This window comes from Nelumbo lutea, chromosome 1 (genome assembly GCF_056320005.1).
Source record: "Nelumbo lutea isolate HS-2025 chromosome 1, American lotus-T2T, whole genome shotgun sequence".
Taxonomy (NCBI): Eukaryota; Viridiplantae; Streptophyta; class Magnoliopsida; order Proteales; family Nelumbonaceae; genus Nelumbo; species Nelumbo lutea.
The window spans coordinates 184,284,983-184,305,884 of record NC_142684.1 but is presented as its reverse complement, the minus strand read 5'-3'; the positions used below and the strand labels follow the sequence as shown (position 1 = coordinate 184,305,884).

The 20,902-nt window shown below is 42.0% G+C and overlaps 1 protein-coding gene across 1 annotated transcript; it reads left to right on the top strand.

Annotated features, from left to right (window-relative positions):
- The first annotated feature begins 292 nt into the window (after window positions 1-292).
- LOC148879731 (aluminum-activated malate transporter 9-like) lies at window positions 293-3,259 on the top strand. The gene is made up of 6 exons (XM_088966460.1): window positions 293-828; window positions 1,117-1,257; window positions 1,340-1,609; window positions 1,730-1,869; window positions 1,966-2,112; window positions 2,206-3,259. Exons 1-6 carry the CDS (start codon window positions 519-521, stop codon window positions 2,857-2,859), a joined length of 1,662 nt encoding a protein of 553 aa, XP_088822586.1. The 5' UTR covers window positions 293-518; the 3' UTR covers window positions 2,860-3,259.
- The last annotated feature ends 17,643 nt before the right edge of the window (window positions 3,260-20,902 follow it).

The following is a 20,902-nucleotide window of genomic DNA, read 5'->3' as shown; positions in this document are numbered from 1 at the left end:
ACGTAGCCAACCCACAGAGCATCATACAAAAAATACTCTCCACCAAGTCGTTGATATATGATGGATTTTTCTCGAGAAGCCTGAGTTATTATTATTATTATAAAGACAAAAAAAAATGTGGAAATACAAAATTGATCCGCCATGAGTGATGAGGTGTTTTGATTCTAATTTTCTATCCATCCATGAAACAATTATTGAGGTTAAGCATCTCTTGTGCCCAAGTTTTTCAGTCAATCTTTTCTTCTATTATTTTCCATTGTTGGTACTATTCTTCTTCTTCTTTTATGATAATCATATCGGATCTACACACGCTCTCTCCCACTAGATGCATTATTGACATGGCCATAGCCAAACTCGCTCTTTAAATCACACTCCCCGACACACACAATCTCTTCACTACCCATATCTACATGTAGCAGAGAGCTAACTAGCAGCTACCACTCTTGAGTCTTGAGTTCATCTCCTCATTTCTGGCTCTAGCACCGGCGGTGGCCGGAGCAACGCCAGAAGCATCGAGGATGATAAAATCAGGCCAAAAGGGTAGCATCGAGATCGACATTCCTCCGGCATCCAGCAAGGTGAAACAACCCGAAATGACAAAAAAGAAATCGGGTAACAGAGGCGGCTTCTCCGTTAGAGAATGGATTCGGAATGTGTGGAACTTCGCAAAAGAAGATAGCAATAGAGTAACATTCTCACTGAAGGTGGGACTTGCAGTTCTCCTTGTGTCGCTGCTAATGCTTTTCCGGGCAACTTATCATGTTTTCGGAGGCACCAACATCATCTGGGCTATCCTCACTGTCGCCATCATGTTCGAATATACAGTTGGTATGTATATATGCATGTATGTATATATGGTCAGTTTATATCTATATATATATATATATATATATATGTACATTCATGTATTGCATGCATAGCATGATATGATTGATGCATATACATACGTACGTATGAAGTATGAGTATATATCCTCACTGTCGCCATCACGTTCGAATATATGTATGTATAAATCACAATGGATCACCATGCATGCATGCATGTATCCACTGTTTGCATAGGGAGAATCTAGGAATACATTCCCCTGACTCTTGTCATTGTCACAAATCCCTCAAGGAGCCACGTTTAACCGAGGATTCAACCGAGCAATTGGAAGCTTACTTGCCGGAATCTTTGCGATTGCCGTTGCCGAAGTTGCTTTGTGCACCGGTCATGTTGCTGAACCTATAATCATAGGCTTCAGCATCTTCTTTATAGGTACGTATATATACTGCGTTGAACACTCTCTCTCTCTCTCTCTCTCTAGATCTCTGTGATTGATCCTTACTTTGGCATGCAGGTGCTATTACCTCATTCATGAAGTTATGGCCGTCCCTGGTCCCATACGAATATGGCTTCAGGGTTACACTCTTAACCTTCTGTTTAATAATAATGTCTGGTTATCGGATGGGAAACCCGATCAGAACTGCCATGGATCGGTTATACTCGATTGCCATTGGAGGGTTTGTGGCAGTTCTAGTAAACGTCTTCATTTTCCCTATATGGGCAGGGGAGCAACTCCACAAGGAGCTTGTCAACAGCTTCAATTCAGTGGCGGACTCTCTTGAAGGTAGCCCATAATCCATCCGGGCCCCCGTCAATTTCTTCCTTACTATATATGTTTGTATTCAAACAACTTCATTACTTAATGCATGCCCTAAACATTTGTTTTCTGCGTGAATCCCTGCAGAGTGTGTAAGAAAATATTTACAAGACGATGGGTCTGATCGCCCAGACTTCGCAAAGAACGTCATGGACGAATTTTCTGACGAGCCGGCGTACCGAAAATGCCGAGAGACAATGGATTCATCGGCGAAACTCGATAATCTGGTAACCCTTTTTTCTCTTTTGTAAGCATTGATTTTGATCATTTTGATTGCCTGAAGATGTTGGGATCGATCGATATATGTTAATATATGATTGTAGGCAAATTCGGCGAAATGGGAGCCGCCCCATGGCAGGTTCAGGCATTTCTTCTACCCATGGTCGGAATATGTGAAAGTAGGGGCCGTACTCCGATATTGCGCCTACGAGGTCATGGCGCTTCATGGTGTCCTACACTCTGAGATTCAGGTCTTCTTCTTCTCCCCGATAGAAACAATGATGTGTATATATAATTAAACTCACGAAACTGGTTTACGAATATTTAATTTGTTTCGTTTTCAGGCACCCTATAACCTTCGCATTACCTTTCAACCGGAGATCCAGGAGGCCAGCAGCCAAGCAGCAGAGCTAATAAGGAGCTTGGGCAACGACATAAGCAACATGAAACGAAGTCTTCGAACCTCGTTACTGAAGAGGGTTCAAAGCTCGACTGAACGCCTCCAACGTGCCATAGACATGCATTCCTACCTCCTCACATCGAGCCATGATCTGCTTGACTACTCTTCCAAGCCATTCCCCTGCAGAGTCGTACCGTCGAACACTTTATCTTCTGCCGCCTCTGACTTCTCCGGCCAATTAGCAGCAGACCCAGCAGGTAGCAATCGCCCCGACCCGCCCCTGAATCCCACGCTCCAGAAAGCACCCTCTGAGACTCTCCTTCCAGCTGCAGCTGGTCTGCAGGCTGAATCCTATCACGAGACAATGAAGAAGCAGCAGAGGAGGCTTTACTCGTGGCCTTCAAGAGAGGTGGATTCGTACGAAGAAGGTACGAACGGCGAAGACCTCCCGAGGATGAGGGCACTAGAGAGCACCACAGCCCTGTCACTCGCTACCTTCACTTCATTGCTTGTAGAGTTTGTGGCTAGGCTTGATCACTTGGTTGAAGCTGTGGACGAGCTTGCCAAAATGGCCAAGTTCAGGAATGAAGAATCATAGCTGAATGAAGATGCCCATGTTACCTACTTAATTTTGATATTCTAAAATGTAAATAAAAGCTTGGGCGTGAGAAATAATTAAAAAAAAATGGTAACTTGGTATGGATTCTGAAACGTTATTTAATTATCACCGGCGGGCACCGGAAGTAGGGTTATGTTGATCAGATCCTTGTAGTTGTAGGTCAGAGTCAGAGATAAATCTAACCATAAACGGGTCCCCAGCGAAGGATAAATTGTTGTTGGGGAATTGAAACCTGATAATTGTCACGCACTGATTGCTACTGTATGTACCTAATTCTGAGGATAAAAGTGTAGCGGTTCATGTTGGACAATGTATGTTCTTTGAGTCCAATATTCATGTAAACTGCATTTATTATATTGAATAAAATAAGTTTACTATACGTTTATTCTATGTGTCAATCCTCAATCGGTATGTAATTTAAATGGTAGCTCGTCCCAAGGTTGGCACACTCCTATTGCCTTGTGTGAAGGAACAATTTGTCTTAACCGTTAGGGTTAGATCCAAAGCATCAATTTAGGCATTTATGAAATGCTGAATCAAAACACTTCAAAAAGATTCTTATACTTTGTGATTGGTGGAATTTCTATATTAGAGAGGTGAATAAGAAAAAAAAAATCTGGTTAATTGAATTGGTCGGTTCGATCGGTATATATATTATATATTTTTAGTTTTTCATTATATATTTATAATATATACTATAAATATAAAAAAAAAAAAAAAAAAACTGAAAAACCAATGAACCAAATTAATTACTCAGAGCCAATACCTTGGAGCAATTATTGATGAATTATGGTGGGTGATTATTGTGATAGAACTATTCCGCCACTCTATTAGACAGTGAATGTTCAGGGAATGTTTCCTCTAATGAATACTTAAGTTTACTGGCAATAAATTTTAAACTAATTTAAAATCAAAGATCTTCTAAGATTCATCTGAGTAGGAAGCATGACATTGGTTCTTCTACGAGTAGGGACTAAGTTCTTCCCTTATTTTAGCGTTGGGTCTTAATGGAAGAAGGATTATATTGCAAGTGTTTGTTAGACCCATTTACGTGATAGACACCATTCACTTAGGACCAACGGGTATGGGCTTTGAGGGTGGCAAATCCTAGACATAAAGTGTAAGACACATTGGGTCCAATAGTAGGCCCTATAGAAGTTTATTTCTCCCTCATTTAGGAATTTATGTGGGTTTCACACCATACAAGTTTGTTCTCCCTCATTATTCCGAGTTGGAAAAATGCTCTTGGGGCTGGTTTGGTGCGAGTCAAAGGCCTACTTAGACTAAAACTTATGATAGCTAACTAGTAGGAGAGTTTGGTTAGAAAACTTTGTGCATGACTTTTTCCAATTCAATTGGGATTATTCTAGAATTTCTTAAATCCTAAACAAACAAAAAAAGGTCGTGGATGTTCAACCCTATTGCTCTAACCATTTTCCCCAACCATTGATTAGTATTAGCAAAGTAGTTGCCAAGAAAAACCTCACTAATAAGCACATTCAATTATTGATTGTTCAAGCATCAAACCAGTTGTAAACCAGCCTTTATTGGGATGTTAGACACCTTGAGAGGTGTGCAAATCAGTTGTATATTCATCCTTCACATCAAAGAATCAATTGGAATTGCAAAAACATTAGTGTGACAGTCATACCATCTTGCCCGGATTGTTGAGAGATATAGAAAGCTTGGGTTTAGCAATCAACTGCTTGTCATTGGGTTTTTCCTTCAGGTAAAATTTATTTTCTATTGTTTTTTATTTGATATGTGAAAAAAATACCAGGTTAAAATTTTTTAAATATTACTATTGCGATTTGCATACGTTTTGCTCCTTAATTAGGATTCATTATAAGTGTGATGCAAATATGTAGAGTGTAAAAAGGTCCATATAAATTGTAAAGTTGGGTTAGTTTTGCACTAACAAATTTATCCTCTTACCAAACAGAATTTTAGCTGTAATGAATGCAAACACAAATTCCAATAAAGCATATGTTTTTTTATCAAAAGTCCAATTGAATGCAAATTTACTTATTTTTTTATTGAAGTACTTTTACCTTTCATTATCAATGTAAATATGCATTGAAAAATATATTTTCTATCATTTGTCAGTACATTAATGCAATGTTACCAAACACAAGCAAAAATAAATTAGAGTGCAGATTTACCCTAAACCAGGATTTACACTCCTTTTGCATCATTTCCAAACGCAACCTTATATTTTCAGTTCCTGAACTCCAGGTGATCAATTTTATATTTTTAGACCCTACTATGGTACAGCCAAACATTCTTGTCATATTGTAAGGCCCATAGGAAAAGGTTGGATATTTGTAACCCCTATTATGTATTTTATGACTAATGTGGGCCATTAGCATTGGCTCCACAGCCTATTGCATTCAATTAATCCAATTTCAAAAATTGAGCCATTCAATTCATAGAGGTAATTTATATGAGTTTTAAGAATGGCAATGGGGCGCGGATTCAGGGCGAGGAATATACTTTCCATCCCCATCCCAATTTCAAAGTAACTCCCTAGGGATCCCAGTCCCCAATTCTTAGCAAGGAGAAAAATGAGCCTTCATCCCTTATCTATGAGATACTCAAATTCCTTTTTTTTTTTCTTAATTAAAATCTTACTTTGGGCTTGAAGTGAAAGAAAAGAAGGATCCATCTAATGGACGCCGTAAAGGTTGCGGAATGGGTGGGCGAATTTCAAAAATTTCCTACCTTCTCCCAACTGGAATCATATTCCTTAAATTTAGAATACAATATTCAATGATCCTACTTGAACCATAATCAAACCAGATCTGTACCAAAAGATAAATGGGAGGAATATACCTGATCCGGAGAAGCAGTATCTCCCAAAGTTGGTGTTCACGCCCAAAGAATGCTCCAAGATCCGTTCCTGCTGAAGATGACACAGTTGTGGATGGAACAGAACCAGCAGGGTGCGTCCTACACACTGGATCCTTCACAAGAATCCTCTGGAAACACTAAACACTGAATCCTTTTAGTCTTTGTTGCAAGACTAATGTCAAGAACAGATTTCTTGACTTTCTTTTTTTGCAAAGATCTAATCTTGCAAAAACAAATGGCGGCGGCAGGAGGAGAACTCTAAAGGCGAAAAGGGTGAATTGCCTTTTTCTTTTTCTGGAGTATGAATGAGACCCTATCTCAATTCGCAGGAGATATCCTATCTCTCTTCAAGGTGGTTCGAAATCTGATATTTTTCCTTCTTGGGTAGGGTTTCTCCTCCTTTCTTCTTGATTAAGAATCCTCCTAATTAGGAGTTATCCCAATCCAAATCAGTATTTGGATAGGGGATAATCTTAATCCTATCTGCAGATAAAGTTAGCTTACTCCTGATCTTATCAGGAGGTTACCAGATTCAAATCTAATTTGAATTTGGTCTCCAAGAGTGGATAAGGCTAAAGGCCCAATCCTTTTACTAACATTAATCTCAGATTCGCCCCAAGGATGGGTGATTATATTAGCCCACCTCGAAATGGGCTTCTGGCCCATTAAGTGTTCAGTGTCTAATTACTTTCCAATCTGCTGCCCAGTTGGGCTTCTTTGTATGGCGTGGGACCCAAGCATTGATCTACACACCAGCCACATGGGTTCGGCCCAGCCTTTAATACAAGGCCCAGCCGAATTCACTGAAAAACTCAATGAACCCCTTGAGTCCATCATATGGACCCTATGGGCCCAACACTTACATTAAGTGGTCCCTGGGCCAAGCCATCTTATAAAAACCCAGGGACTGTGGGCAGGTGCAAGATTAGCCCATCAGGTATTATCCTCAATGGTCTTACACTTAACCTCTCAACCCTTAATGATCAAGCACTGCCCGACAAGAGAGGACCTCTCCCTCGGCTGCAAGGAACAGTGCCGCACTCTCCTCTCACATGGATCCCGGGAATTAAAACCATTTGCAAATAATTTGAAACCGTACATATATATATATAAATATATTAATTTTGCAAAACAAAATTCCAACGATTGAAATCAACTGCCGGCAGTTTGGTTTCCATCAGAGAGAGTGCATTTCCGATCATTACCCTTTGTCCGACAAAGTGGCTGATTCTGTCACTATGATCACCCACTCAGATGAATTCTCAAACTGCCCCAACATACCCAGGTTTTGATCCCCGCTAAGGATCTCACTGATTGGCATATCAAAGGCAGCCTAATCCAACACCTAGTGAAATGTCATAATCGAGTCTAGGGGTCAGGTGTAACTTTCCAGTTTTGCCCCTCTATCTCCAAGGTCCAGGGCAATACTGGAAATCTGGTCCGGTTCAAGGATTCAAATAATCCCATACTGCATGTGCCTCGGGTCTTACCCTGATGGCTGAGACAGGCCATCCCAACACTTGGTGGCACACCAGTATCAGCCTTGGCAGGATAAATCTCCCCAGACTTATCCAACGGCTGTGAACACTTAAAACTAACACGAGTCTCTATAAATGTCTAGTTTTAGGGTTTTACACAGAATTAAACCAAACAACATGAATCAAACATGCACTTTATTTATTTCCACTAAATAACAAAAGTACATCAAATCAGATTGAAGCTAAGGGCATACAAAAAACTGTCTAACATGAAGGGCATAGGAGCCCATATATAAGTTGATTTAGCACTTGATTAACATCTATTTGAATTTAATGGAATATAAATGTAACTCAAATAACACCCACCACACTTTTTGGGGGGCTTGAGCCAAAAGCATCATGCTGGATAATAAGCCCAAATATTTAAGTTGATTTGCATGCCATTATTTTTTACATGATAAAGTTCCAACCATAAAGCATTTTTTATACACAACCCAATAATAATCCAACATGTATAATGCAGTTTTCATATCCAACCCAATCCGGTTGGGGATCCCTAATACCCAATGGGGGACAGGAAAAATTGCAATCCTTAAGGTTGCGTTTGGAAACAATGCAAATAGAGTGTAAATCTCGGTTCAGGGTAAATTTGCATTCTGGTTTATTTTTTTCTGCGCTTGATAATATTACATTTTTGCATTGAAAAATGACAAATCAATGCAAATTTACATTGATAATAAGATGTAAAAATATATCAATAAAAAAGAAGTAAACTTGCATTCAAGTATGCTTTTAATAAAAAAAATCATATATTTTATTGGAATTTGCATTTGCATCCACTACAGCTAAAAGTATGTTTAGTAAGATTGTAAATTTGTCAATGAAAAAATGAACCCAACTTTACAATTTATATGAACCGTTTTACACTCTACATATTTGTATTCACACATATTTACATCATTTCCAAACGCAAATTTACATTGATAATAAGATGTAAAAATATATCAATAAAAAGGAAGTAAACTTGCATTCAAGTATGCTTTTAATAAAAAAAAATCATATATTTTATTGGAATTTGCATTTGCATCCACTACAGCTAAAAGTATGTTTAGTAAGATTGTAAATTTGTCAATGAAAAAATGAACCCAACTTTACAATTTATATGAACCGTTTTACACTCTACATATTTGTATTCACACATATTTACATCATTTCCAAACGCAGCCTAATGAGTTTGATTTCCCCAACACCCAGTGGGGACACGAAAAAATTGCAATCCCTATGAGTTTAGGTTTTAAACCAAAGCCAAAAACGCTAGCATCTGCACACATTTTATAGGGTTGGGGGACAAAGCAGTGATTGTGTGTTGTGTCACAGATTGTGAAACCAATGACAATGCACGTGCTAGGCATGAAATACATGTCTTTTGACTTAGTATTTATTATATACTAGTAGGGACCCGTGTATTATACGGGGAAAATCAGAAAGTAGATTAAATTAACAAATTGATTATCTAAAATATGTCAGGGTAATTTTTTTATTTAATTCTCTTCAAAGGTCAAAGTACAGGGAAGGCTTAAAAAACAATTAGTAAATTATTATTTTTAAAAACAATAATTACTAATTGGTAATATTCTGATCTAATATTGTTTTAATAATAAATAATAGTATTTTCCACTATTTTTGACAAATTATGAAACCAGGTATCATGTCAAAAGCCCCGCCCAATAACCCAAAAGATTAATTATGCAAACAATCCAAATTAACTAAACAATTATGAGTAATTAATTAATTTCTTGAAAATTAAATTACAAAAACAAATTACCAAAAAAATAATTAATTAAACTTTTTGTTAGAAGAACTATCTAAAATTAATTTTCAAAACATTAATTCTGGTAAAATGAATTAATATAACTACTGTAGAAAATGAAATTAATGATAATTATTGAAATTAATTTTCTAGAAATAATTGTCACTAATATAAAATATTGTTTTCAATAAATTTACAATAATTGTTGAAAATAATTACTAATGATCACTGAGAGTTTCAATAATTAATGAAAAATAATTAGTTGCCAACTAATTATTGATATTTCTTGAAAAAAAAAAGAGGTTTTCCACCCAAAAAAATTTGATATTTACTGAAAAAAGAGGTAATCCACCCAGAAAAAAAATATCATTAGTTATTATTCAATAAAATTAGTTGCCAATTTACAGTAACGTATATTGGGTATGATGAGGGTTAAGTTGGCCCGATCTAGCAACCGAGGTACACGTGGACGCAATTAGCCACTAGGATGACAACTCAACAAGGGAACCTCCCTAATAAATCGGGAGCTCGAGGTCTTGAGTAACTTGCCATAAAGGCATCTCGGTACCTAATCCAGTTCGGAGCCAAAGAATCGAAATACAAGTTCGAAGCCAAAGAACCGAGGTGAAAGTTCGGGGCCAAAAAACCGAAGTGCCACATAATCGACTCCAGAAGCTTCTCTAACGGACTCCGGATTCCTCGGGATCACGGCGTTTATTAACAAGGCTCATTCCCACTCCGCCCAAATCGGAGGGAAGTGATAAACCTTATGAACTGGCACATGCTCTCCTTCAAAAACAGAATGGATCTTATCTATGCAGCCTAGAGATCCTAGAGCCTTTTCGTAAGATTCACGACTACTTAACTATATAAGGGCATCAATCCTTAAAGCAAAGGTACACACGATTATTTGCTCACTAGCACTCTAGCATTCAAGTATTCATCTCGCATCCATAATATAGTACTGACTTAAGCATCGGAGCGACCTCGTTGGGTTAGCCACCCTGGGTTCTCTGATCTATTATCTTGCAGCTTAGTCCAACTCGCCACATGGTTGATGTTCAAATCATCTTCCAGCTAGGAGTATCCAGATCGCACACCATCAATTGGCATCGTCTGTGGGAACCAATCAAAAGGTTATCCCAATTTCAATTGTAGTCCTAGCTTCCGATTTATCTCAATGGATTCTTCCAGCAACACTGGGAAAAGCATCGAGATGAACGTCACCGGGGGGCAAGATCAGCAATCAACCTTCCCCCAAGGTCCTATGGTATGCATCGGTTAGTTTACTATTCCCCTTATAACTTCAGGGGTCCGGTCACTGTCCATACCATAGGGTACTATGCAAGTGAGCATCCCGATTTCCCTAGTGGGTCAAACAGTTCCAACAATATCAGCAGTACTACCTGTACCAACAGTATCAGCAGTAGTTCCCACCACTGCAGCTGAACCAGCAACCAATTCAACCCTATTACCCAGGGTTGCGCCAGGGCCAGAACCAGAATCGGCCTGGGACTAGCCAGAATGTCCACCGATCCCCCTATCAGAGTGAGGGGACCTCACAGGTGTCGGTTCCTCCCAAGGATCAGGCTTCACCCTGTGGGAGGAGAGGCAGTCAGCACAGTCCTCCAGTCTCACAAGGAAATTTTAGAAATAGGCCCAAGGATAGTCAGATAAATAGGGCCAATCCGGTGCAACACTCCCAACAGGAAAACAATGAATCGCGAGGAGATAACAACCAGCCTGGAGTTCGAGGGACAAACTCGAGGCAGGACCCCTCGGTGCCTCCTGATAACCAGTGTGAACTCCACAACAAGGAGAACTCGGCAAGGAGGAACCAGGATCCACCTCGCGACAATGTCCGTAATGATGCCGAGATACCAGATCAGATCAAAGTCAGCAGCACCAACGTTGAGCCGGTGAAGAAGCAGCAACGGCGATGTCGCAAGACACGTTGCTCTTCTGCCAGAAACTGCCAACGAGGCCAAGCCAACAAGCAGAGCAAGCTGAAGAAAAGGAAGAAGTGAGCTTGGTGGCAACGAAGATTGTGCCTCCCTTGCTTTGCCAGTCATCTCCTTTGTCTCCCGAGCTCCTAGCAACCCCGATGCCGAAAGACTTCAAGGAACCCCCGTTAGATAAGTATGATGGGTTGTTTGACCCCAATGATCACGTGGATTCTTTCTAGTCTCAGATGCACCTAGCTGGCGCTGACGAATCCTGCATGTGTGTGGCTTTCTCCACCACGTTCAGGGGGTAGTCCAAACCTGGTATCAGGAACCTCGCGCCGAGCTCCATCAAAATCTGGACATAGTTTTTCGATCTATTCACTATGCATTTTATTACCAGCAAGAAATGCACAAAGTCGCAAGAAAGCCTTCTAAACGTGGTTCAAAGGGAAGGAGAATCAATCAAAAGCTACATAAAACACTTCAACGATACTTACCTACAGATACTGAACCTCGATCCAACAGTGCAACTCACTACGGAAAAGAAAGCAATCACCCATAAAGAGTTCAAGTGGCACGTGGTAGCCAACAAACCAAAAGATATCACCGAGTTCCTTAAGTTGGCAGACCAGTTCATCGGTACCAATGAAGAGATCAACCAAAAGATTGACAATCCACCCACGGAAAAGAGGAAGAGAGAGAATGAAGGGACGAGCAATGGTGGGCAAAAAAGAAAGAAGAGCAAGTCCCCGAGCAAGGGAAGAAGCAAATCGAGAAGTCAGTTCCCTTCGCGCGGGCACAAGTTAGGTCGGGGTTCCAGGACCTCGCCCGTGGAGAGAACAAACTATACACCATTGAATGCTAAGCGAGGAGAGATCTTAATGGCTATTAAGGATTCCTCCTTAGTCAAATGGCTTCCCAGGCTAAGAGGAGACCCGGCAACAAGAAACTCGAATGTCTACTGCCATTTCCACCGAGATCATGGGCATAGCATAGAAAATTGCAGGAATCTCCACGATGAAATCGATGAACTTATTCGTCGCGGGTACCTAAAGATTTACATCTTGCGAGAAGAGAGGGGGAAAGCAAACTGACAGGGGGACCAAATGAGGAATGCCCTCGAGACTAACAGGCAGAATGAGCAGCCACCTCGACAGTTGCTAGAGGAAAGGCCAGTTCGCAGAGTGATCAATATGATCACCAGTGGGTCTATCATTGTTGGATGTACATCAACAGCTAGGAGGACCTCGGTTCGCGAATTGGAGAACGAAGGTGAAAACCCGCCAAAGCGACCTCAGCTCGAAGAACCGATCTACTTTGCAGAGGACGATGTGCGTGGGATCCAATACCCGTACATTTAGTAGTGAAGCTAAGGATCAACAACTTCGAGGTGAAACGCATCTTAGTAGACGCAGGCAGTTCAGCAGACATACTCTTCAAGGAGACCTTCGACAACTTACGGTTACAATAGAGCAACCTGAAACCGGTAGATACACCCTTGATAGGATTCAGCGGCGAAGAGGTCAGACCTTTTGGTCGAGTCACAATACCCATGGAAGCAGGCACATGGCCAAACATTATACGATTTGAGCACACATTCTTGGTAGTCACGGCTCCCTCCCCCTATAATGCAATAGTAGGTCATCCTATCACGCATGTTTTGCATGCGATAGTGTCCACTTACTACTTAGCGATGAAGTTCCCAACCAACTACGGGGTGGGAGTCATGCGAGGTGACCAGCTCGAATCCCGCAAGTGCTATGTGGCCGCTTCGAAAGGAAAAGCAAATCTGGAAAAAGACATTGAACTCGAGCAACCAGCGGAGTATATCGACAAGCAAGCTGCCCCAAAGGAAGAAACGGTCCACATATCAGTCTCGGCCATCGAACCAACCAGAACTCTTCAGATCAGTGCCTCGATCAACAAACCACTTCAAGCCCAACTAGTAAGTTTTTACTTGAAAAATTAGATATTTTTTCTTGGATCGCGGTAGAGATGCCCGGGATTGATCCAAAAATTATAACTCACAAGCTTAATGCCAACCCTATAGTCAGGCCAATAAGACAAAAGAAATGCAACCTCGCCCCAGAACATTGGAGGGTAGTCGATGAAGAGGTCGGGAAGCTCCTCGTGGCAGACTTCATCAGGGAAGTCCATTACCCGAGCTAGGTGGCCAACCCAGTTCTAGTGAAGAAGGCCAATGGCATGTGGCGCGTCCGCGTCGACTACACCGACCTGAACAGAGCTTGCCCGAAAGACTGCTTCTCGCTGCCCAAGATTGACTGCCTAGTGGACTCGACCTCAAGGCACGAGGTGCTGAGTTTTCTGAACGCCTATTCTGGTTACAACCAGATTAGGATGGATCCTGCTGACAAAGACAAGACCGCTTTCATAACTGAGCTCAGGCTATATTGTCACAAGGTCATGCCCTTTGGATTGAAAAATGTTGGGGCAACATTCCAGTGCCTTGTAAGTAAAGTTTTTGAGTCGTTGATCGGTAATAAAGTAGAATGTTATGTTGATGACATGGTCGTGAAGACCCAATTTTCAAACTCCTTGTTGAATGATTTAAATTATGTTTTTCAAATTTTAAGAAGATATAATATGAAATTAAATCCGAATAAATGCATCTTTGGAGTCACTTCAGGTAAATTCCTAGGCTATATAGTTAACCAACATGGCATCGAGGCTGACTGGCAAGATAACTGCTCTAAGCCGCTTCATGTCTAAATCAACAGATCGATGCCTACCCTTTTTTAAAGCTATAAAAAAGTGCAAAAAATTCGAATGAACCAAAGAGTGCCAACTCACCTTTGACGAGATGAAAAGGTACTTAAGTACCGCTCTCTGCCTGAAGAAGGGGACGTGTTAAAACTATACCTCTCCACAAGAGACGAAGTAGTTAGTTCGGTACTGATCAAAGTAGGTCAGGTCCAACGACCCATCTACTATATTAGTAAAGTTTTGCAGGATGCAGAGAAACTAGCATACGCACTGGTCATAACAGCCCAAAAACTTCACCCATACTTCCAGGCCCGCACTATCATTGTTCTCACCAACAAACCCCTGAGGCAGATTCTGCTTAACCCCGAGGTGTCTAGAAGATTAACGAAGTGGTCCATCGAGCTGAGCGAATACGATATCTGGTATGAGCCATGACCAACAATCAAAGCTCAGGTCTTGACAAACTTCGTAGCAGAGTGCATGTTTGGCGCAGCGACCCCTGAATTGACCGAGCTCGCTCACACGACGGAGGCGTCAACCAGTGCGGCACTGGGCCCAGTCAGAGTGGTACCGACCTAGGACAAGGATCCATGGATCCTCCATGTTGACATTTCATCCAACCAATAGGGAAGTGGTGCAGGACTAATATTGTATGGCCCAAGCGACATGAAGTTGGAGTATGCTCTCCAGTTCGGATTTGAGGCATCGAACAATGAGGCAGAGTATGAAGCGCTGATCATCGAGCTGACCTTAGCAAGGGAAATGAAATCAAAGCACATCATCGTATGTAATGATTCACAACTAGTGGTCAACCAAATCACTGACCAAAGTCAAAGAGATCCTACTATGGCATCTTACCTGACCAAAGTCAAAGAGATCCTACATAGCTTCATCTCCTGGTTTATCAAGCAAATTCTGAGGTCCAAGAATGCTGAGCCCAATGCCTTATCACGTCTATCGAGCACGAGCAACAACACTATGTGAACCGTGTACATAGAGAACTTACCTCGACCCAGCATTCTTGGGGGAGCAGAAGAGGTTGCTCCCATGTTGCAAGCGAAACCGAGCTGGATTGACCCGCTTGCTGGTTATCTACTCCATGAGGCCCTACCTGAAGAACGCAATGCGGCTTGAAGGGTAGAGCATCAGTCATCCAAGTACATCCTTATAGACGGACAACTGTACAAGAGATCCTTCATGCTCCCCTACTTGCGCTACCTACGATCCTCAGAAGCTGAGCATGTACTTCCAACACCCATGAAGGCTTGTGCAGTGGACACTTGGGGGGCAAAGCCCTCGCACAAAAAGTATTAAGGCAAGGATATTATAGGCCCACAATGAAGGTAGATGCACTTGAGCTTATCAAGAAGTGTGACAAATGTCAGAGGCATGTTAATATCCACCACCAACCTACTGCTGATTTGAAATACCTCACCATCCCGTAGCCTTTTGCGTAGTGGGGAATTGACATCATTGGTCCTTTCCCACCAGCAACAGGGCAGAGGAGGTTTTTGGTTGTAGCAGTAGATTGTTTTACGAAGTGGGTGGAAGTCGAACCCCTGGTAACCATCATGACCCGTAACATATAGAGTTTCTTCTATAAAAGCATAGTATGCCACTTTGGAATACCTTGGGTGCTAATATACGACAATGGGAAGCAGTTGAAGATGTTAAGTTTCAAAACTAGTGTGCCGAGATGGGATTCGGCAAAACTTCACCTCGGTGGCACACCCCCAAGCAAATGGAAAAGCAGAAGTAACTAACAGGGTGATACTTCGCGGACTAAAAGCTCACCTAGCTCGAGCAAAAGGATTGTGGGTGGACGAACTGCCCAGTGTCCTTTGGGCCTATCGAACTACTATCAAGACCACGATGGGTGAGACCCCCTTCAACCTCACATATGGCACAGAGGCGGTGATCCCTGCAAACATCGAGGTACCCACATTGTGATTTTAAGCCTATGATGAGGAAATTGACGACGACAAACTCCGTACCAACTTGGACCTGGTAGAGGAGGTGCGAGACCTGGCCTACATTTAGACTGTTGCCTACTAGTAGAGAGTAGCTCGGTACTATAACGCCCAGGTCAAGAAGTGGCAGTTTCGTGTAGGCGACCTAGTTGTCTGGAAAGTTATGGTACCTGAGCCTGACGCAAGTAAGCTCAGACCAAAATGGGAAGGTCCATATCGAGTAAGGCGGGTGTTCGGGGAAGGCACATACGAGCTCGAAACTTTGGAAAGGAAGCAGATACCTCGAGCATGGAACATTGACAACCTAAGAAGGTACTAATTATGAGTCCACGACTCCAAGGTAAAATTCCTCTAAGACCATGGGACCACCGAACTGGACAAAAAGATGACAAGCTGGAGAGAGGACTTTGATTCACTCCCAGAAGCCTAAGGGCCTTGGTGCCAAGTTGACAAAAGATCTCGGCACTACAATAAGTCCTAGTCACCTCTTTAGCATAGGCAGACAAATCCTAATCACCTCCTCGGCATAGGTAGACAAGTCCCAATCGCCTATTCGGTATGGGCAGATAAGTCCTAATCGCCTCCTCGACATAGATTGACAAGTCCCAGTCACCTCTTCGGCATGGGTAGATAAGTCCTTAACGCCTCCTCGGCATAGGCAGACAAGTCCCAGTCGCCTCTTCGGCATGGGCAGATAAGTCCTAAATGCCTCCTCGGCATAGGCATGAAAAGTCTCAATCGTCTCTTTGGCTTGAACAAGTGAGTAGCCCGTGCTTGGACAAGTCGGGTACATACCCTACAATGTCCATCCACCTTGGCGTACAACAATACCGGGTTATTCCTACTTGGAGTCCATCTCGTTAGCTTGACACTTCGGGATAACCAACACTTAGAAATTTTTTTAATCATTGTGTTTCATTAACAAAAAGTTCCAAGTACATGGCAAAAAAGAGAGAGAAGAACAACTACAACCGAGCTCAGAGGCTCGGGACATACACTATGTACGGGGGGTCCAAGAAAAGAGGTAAGAGGTATCAATCATCTTGGGGCTCTTCGTCCCCACTCCCCAGTAGCGGCGTCGATGGGCTGATCAGTCTCCATGAGATCATTGGCAGCGTCAACGGCATCACCTCCCTCATCCCCTTCCACAGTCTCGTCGCCGAAGAGGGCGTCGCTCTCCTCCTCCTTGGAGTCAGGGTCCTTAACTACCTCGAGCACCATCTCCTCGATGATCTTTGATGTTGTGATGGCGCTGAGGTCGAGGTGAGGAAACTCACGTCGGGTCAACCACCTATTGAGTTTGAAGCCTTTGCGGTAGCCTGCTGTCCCGGTCTCGAAAAGTAGCTCACGTTGTTCCGCCAAAGACTTGTACTCCTCAACAGCCTTAATCTTCACCTCCTCCATCGAGCGAAGTAGGATGTCAGTTCTCTCTTAAGGGTTGCCTCACGCACCTTCAGCTCCTCCTTCTCTGCCATCAGAATGGTCAACAATTCTTTCTGAGCTCGTGCATCCCTCAATAATTTGTTGTTCTAGCTACGAGCCAGGTTCAGATCGGAGTGAGCCTTGCGAGATGATTCCTCGGCTTCAAGAGCCCGGTTCAAGTTATCTCGGACTGGTATACCAGGGCATGGATCGAAGAGTTCACCTAACAAGAGGAGAAACAAGACATAAGTACTGAGAAAAAATCTAAGTATATAAGGGTTGAAAGTTGGTTACATACCACCATGCAGTGTGTCGTCATTCTTCCTCCGAGCTGAGCAGCCGGTAGCTCAGCCCACCGAATCACCTCTTCAAGGAAGACTGCGTCTTTGCTCTTGAAGAGACCAAGCTTTAGGCTCAAGACGCTCTGAGTTAGGATGTCGCTGCTCGATGGGATGGCCTCCTGAGCTTGTTGGGCCTCGGAGGATGTAGTTTCCTTGGAAAATTGGCATGGGGAAGCCCTATCTTGGTCCTCCTTGACCAAGTCGATGACCGGGGGTTGTTCGGTGTCAGGTGGAGGTTCAGAGGAGGTGGCACCAACACCCGAAGTGGGAACCTCCTCTTGAATACAGGCCTTCTTGGAGGCCCTCTTTTTCTTCTTGCCCTTCTACATGCCTTTGAAGAGCTCATCGTCGGAGAAGTAGGCCATGATAACTGCAACAAAGCAACGAATAGAGTCAGATGCAATATCATCGAAGTAAAACAAAATAAGAAAAAGAGTACAATAGTTAGCGACCTACCAGGAGGACTTAGGCTAGCCTGCGCGAGCTTCTCTTCAGTCACGAAGTCCTCGAACTTCAAGCCTAACTTCGCCCAAGCCCAGACTTCCTCCCGCACTTTTTATCCATCCTAACGTCGGGGTCCTGGATGGCAGGTCTACAGTGGGTTGGAAAAGGCCATCCTTCCGTGTTATGAACTACGAAGTAACACCTCTTCCAGGCCAGGACTTTGTTGGGGAGCTCGTGTAACAAATTGTACCTGGGGCATGGAGACATGTGGAGCTGGTGTATGGCGATGTCAAAAAATTTGACGATCTCAACTATGAAAGGGTGGAGTGGAAAACGAAGGCCAGATACGAGCTGTTCCTCAAAGACCACGATCTCATCGTGACTGTGATCCCAAGGAAATTGGCCTAAGGGGATACTATAAACGAGATCGTTAGGAAGTCTATAGTGATCAACCAAGGATAGGAGCATGTCTGGCAGGCGACCTTGGTGTGAAAAGGAGGTCAATTTGCTAGAAGCTTCTCCCTCTCGCCGAGGTGAGTCTACCTCGAATGGATTGGAATCTTCATCCTGTGCCGAAGTGCCCACCTCGGCAAGATCAAGCACTCGTAATCTGTGCCGAGGTACCCACCTCGGCCCCAGCAGACTCACCGCTCCCATATAGAAGGCTATCTAAACTAAGACCAAACATAATGAATTAAAAGGGAACAAGCGAACTCGAAGTAAAAAGGGGCGGAACATGGCAAACTCACCGAAAGACAAAAGAGGAAGCAAACTACCTCGGATATAAGACGCGAGCTGAAGAACGGATGCTCGACATCAACTCTCGAATGCACTTTGAAGGACGAAGGAAAGGGGACCTAGGTCCCCCCCTATTTATAGCCACCATATTCGAGAACTGATGGTTTAGATTGATGCGATCCTATGGCTCCCGTGAAAACCAGACGCACTCCCTTCGAGGAAAGATTTTGGTTGAGTGCGGTTTTTGGTGTCTGCGGAGTTTACATCAGTCCAACCAAAAAACCGGGAGGTGAACCAAGAAAAAATTGGGCCAACCTGCTTGTGCTGACCGTGAACTCCCCGCACCGAGGTTGCGACCCCTGGTGCGGGGAGTGGGGGGCAATTTATGAGGGTTAAGTTGGCCCGACCTAGTAACCGAGGTACACGTGGACGCGATCATCCACTAGGATGACAACTTAGCAAGGGAGCCTCCCCAACAGATCGGGAGCTCGGGTCTTGAGCACCTCGCCATAAAGGCATCTCGGTACCTAATCCAGTTCAAAGCCAAAGAACCGAAGTGCAAGTTCGAAGCCAAAGAATCGAGGTGCAAGTTCGGGGCCAAAGAACCGAAGCGCCACATAATCGACTCCAGAAGCTTCTCCAATGGACTCCAAATTCCTTGGGATCACAGCGTTTATTAACAAGGCTCATCCCACTCCGCCCGAATCGAAGGGAAGTAATAAACCTTATCAAGTGGCACATTTCTCTCCTTCGGAAATAGAACGACGCAACCCAGAGATCCCAGAGCCTTTTCGTAAGATTCACGACTACTCAAATATATAAGGGCATCAATCCTCAAAGCGAATGCATGTGCGATTATTTGATCACTAGCACTCTAGAATTCGAGTATTCAGCTTGCATCCATAATATAGTACTGACTTAAGCATCGAAGCGATCTCATCGGGTTAGCCACCCCGGGTTCTCTAATCTATTATCTTGCAGCTTGGTCCAGCTCGTCACGTGACTGGTATTCAAATCATCTTCCAGCTAAGAGTATCCAGATCGCGCACCATCAGGGTGGATAACCAATTAGTTGACATTTTCAGTATTCAATAATATTACTAAAAATATAAAAATAATATCATTTACTAAAAAATAATTATTCCATTAAAATCTGAATATGAAGTTTTGAAAATTAATTAATGATATTTACTAAAAATTATTTTTTGGAAATATAATTATTTACTTCTTATTTGAAAGTAGGTTTTAAAATTATAAATTTATCTAATTTTCTCAAATTACTAAAATTAACTTTTGGTTTATTTTTCAACAAAATTATTGCGAAATTTTGCTTGAAAATTACTGAAATATTAAAAAATGTAGTAAGTAACAAACATTAATTAAATAGTAAACAGTAACTGGTAAAACATATCAATTAATTAATTAATGAACAACAACCATTAAAGCACATTAATTAGTTAGTGAAACACTCTATCATCAATTAGTGAACACTACAAAACCAGCTATTGGAGCGGTGGTGAAAAGAGCAATAATCGGTAAAAATAATAATTAATTAGTGAAGAATAATTGGTAGATAATCCGACCTTATAACCCATAAAATGTGCCTCCTTTCAACCCATACATCAGCATCACCGTTGCACCTATAAAATCAATGCCAAACATATACTCAAAGAACGGTGCTTTCAACCCGCATGCTTCTGTAAATCAAAAACGTTGTGCAGTATGCGAAATTTAGATTACCTACCTGTCATTAATCTGACTTGTTATCATTCCCGAACAACTTAAATCGCAACTCGCAAGTTTGAGGTTGAGGACAACGACACCTATAATCTATGTGTTTTACGGACCCCGGGAAAGCAAAAACAAAACATTAGGTGGTCATCATTTGGCCATTGCTCGAAGTATAGGGGCGGTAGTCTATAATTTACACAATTAAAAAAACTGCAATGATCCGGACCAGAATTTATAAGCCAAGATAGAAATATTAGGTATTTTATTAAAATCTTAAAATATTATATTCATTTTTAAATTATATTTTTTGAAATTGATAAAAGCAACCTCCTTTATAAACACTAAATACAATTTTATCATCTCAAACTTTTATTTTATTATATTCTATTTCTAAACATGTTTTTGAGTTCTTATTCGCATTAAGAAAAAAACTTTTCACTTTAAGAAATATAAATGAGAATATTTTATTCCTAATATATATATATATATATATATATATATATATATATATATATATATATATATAAGGTGCCATTTGAGGGTAAAATATACTTTTGACAAATTGCAA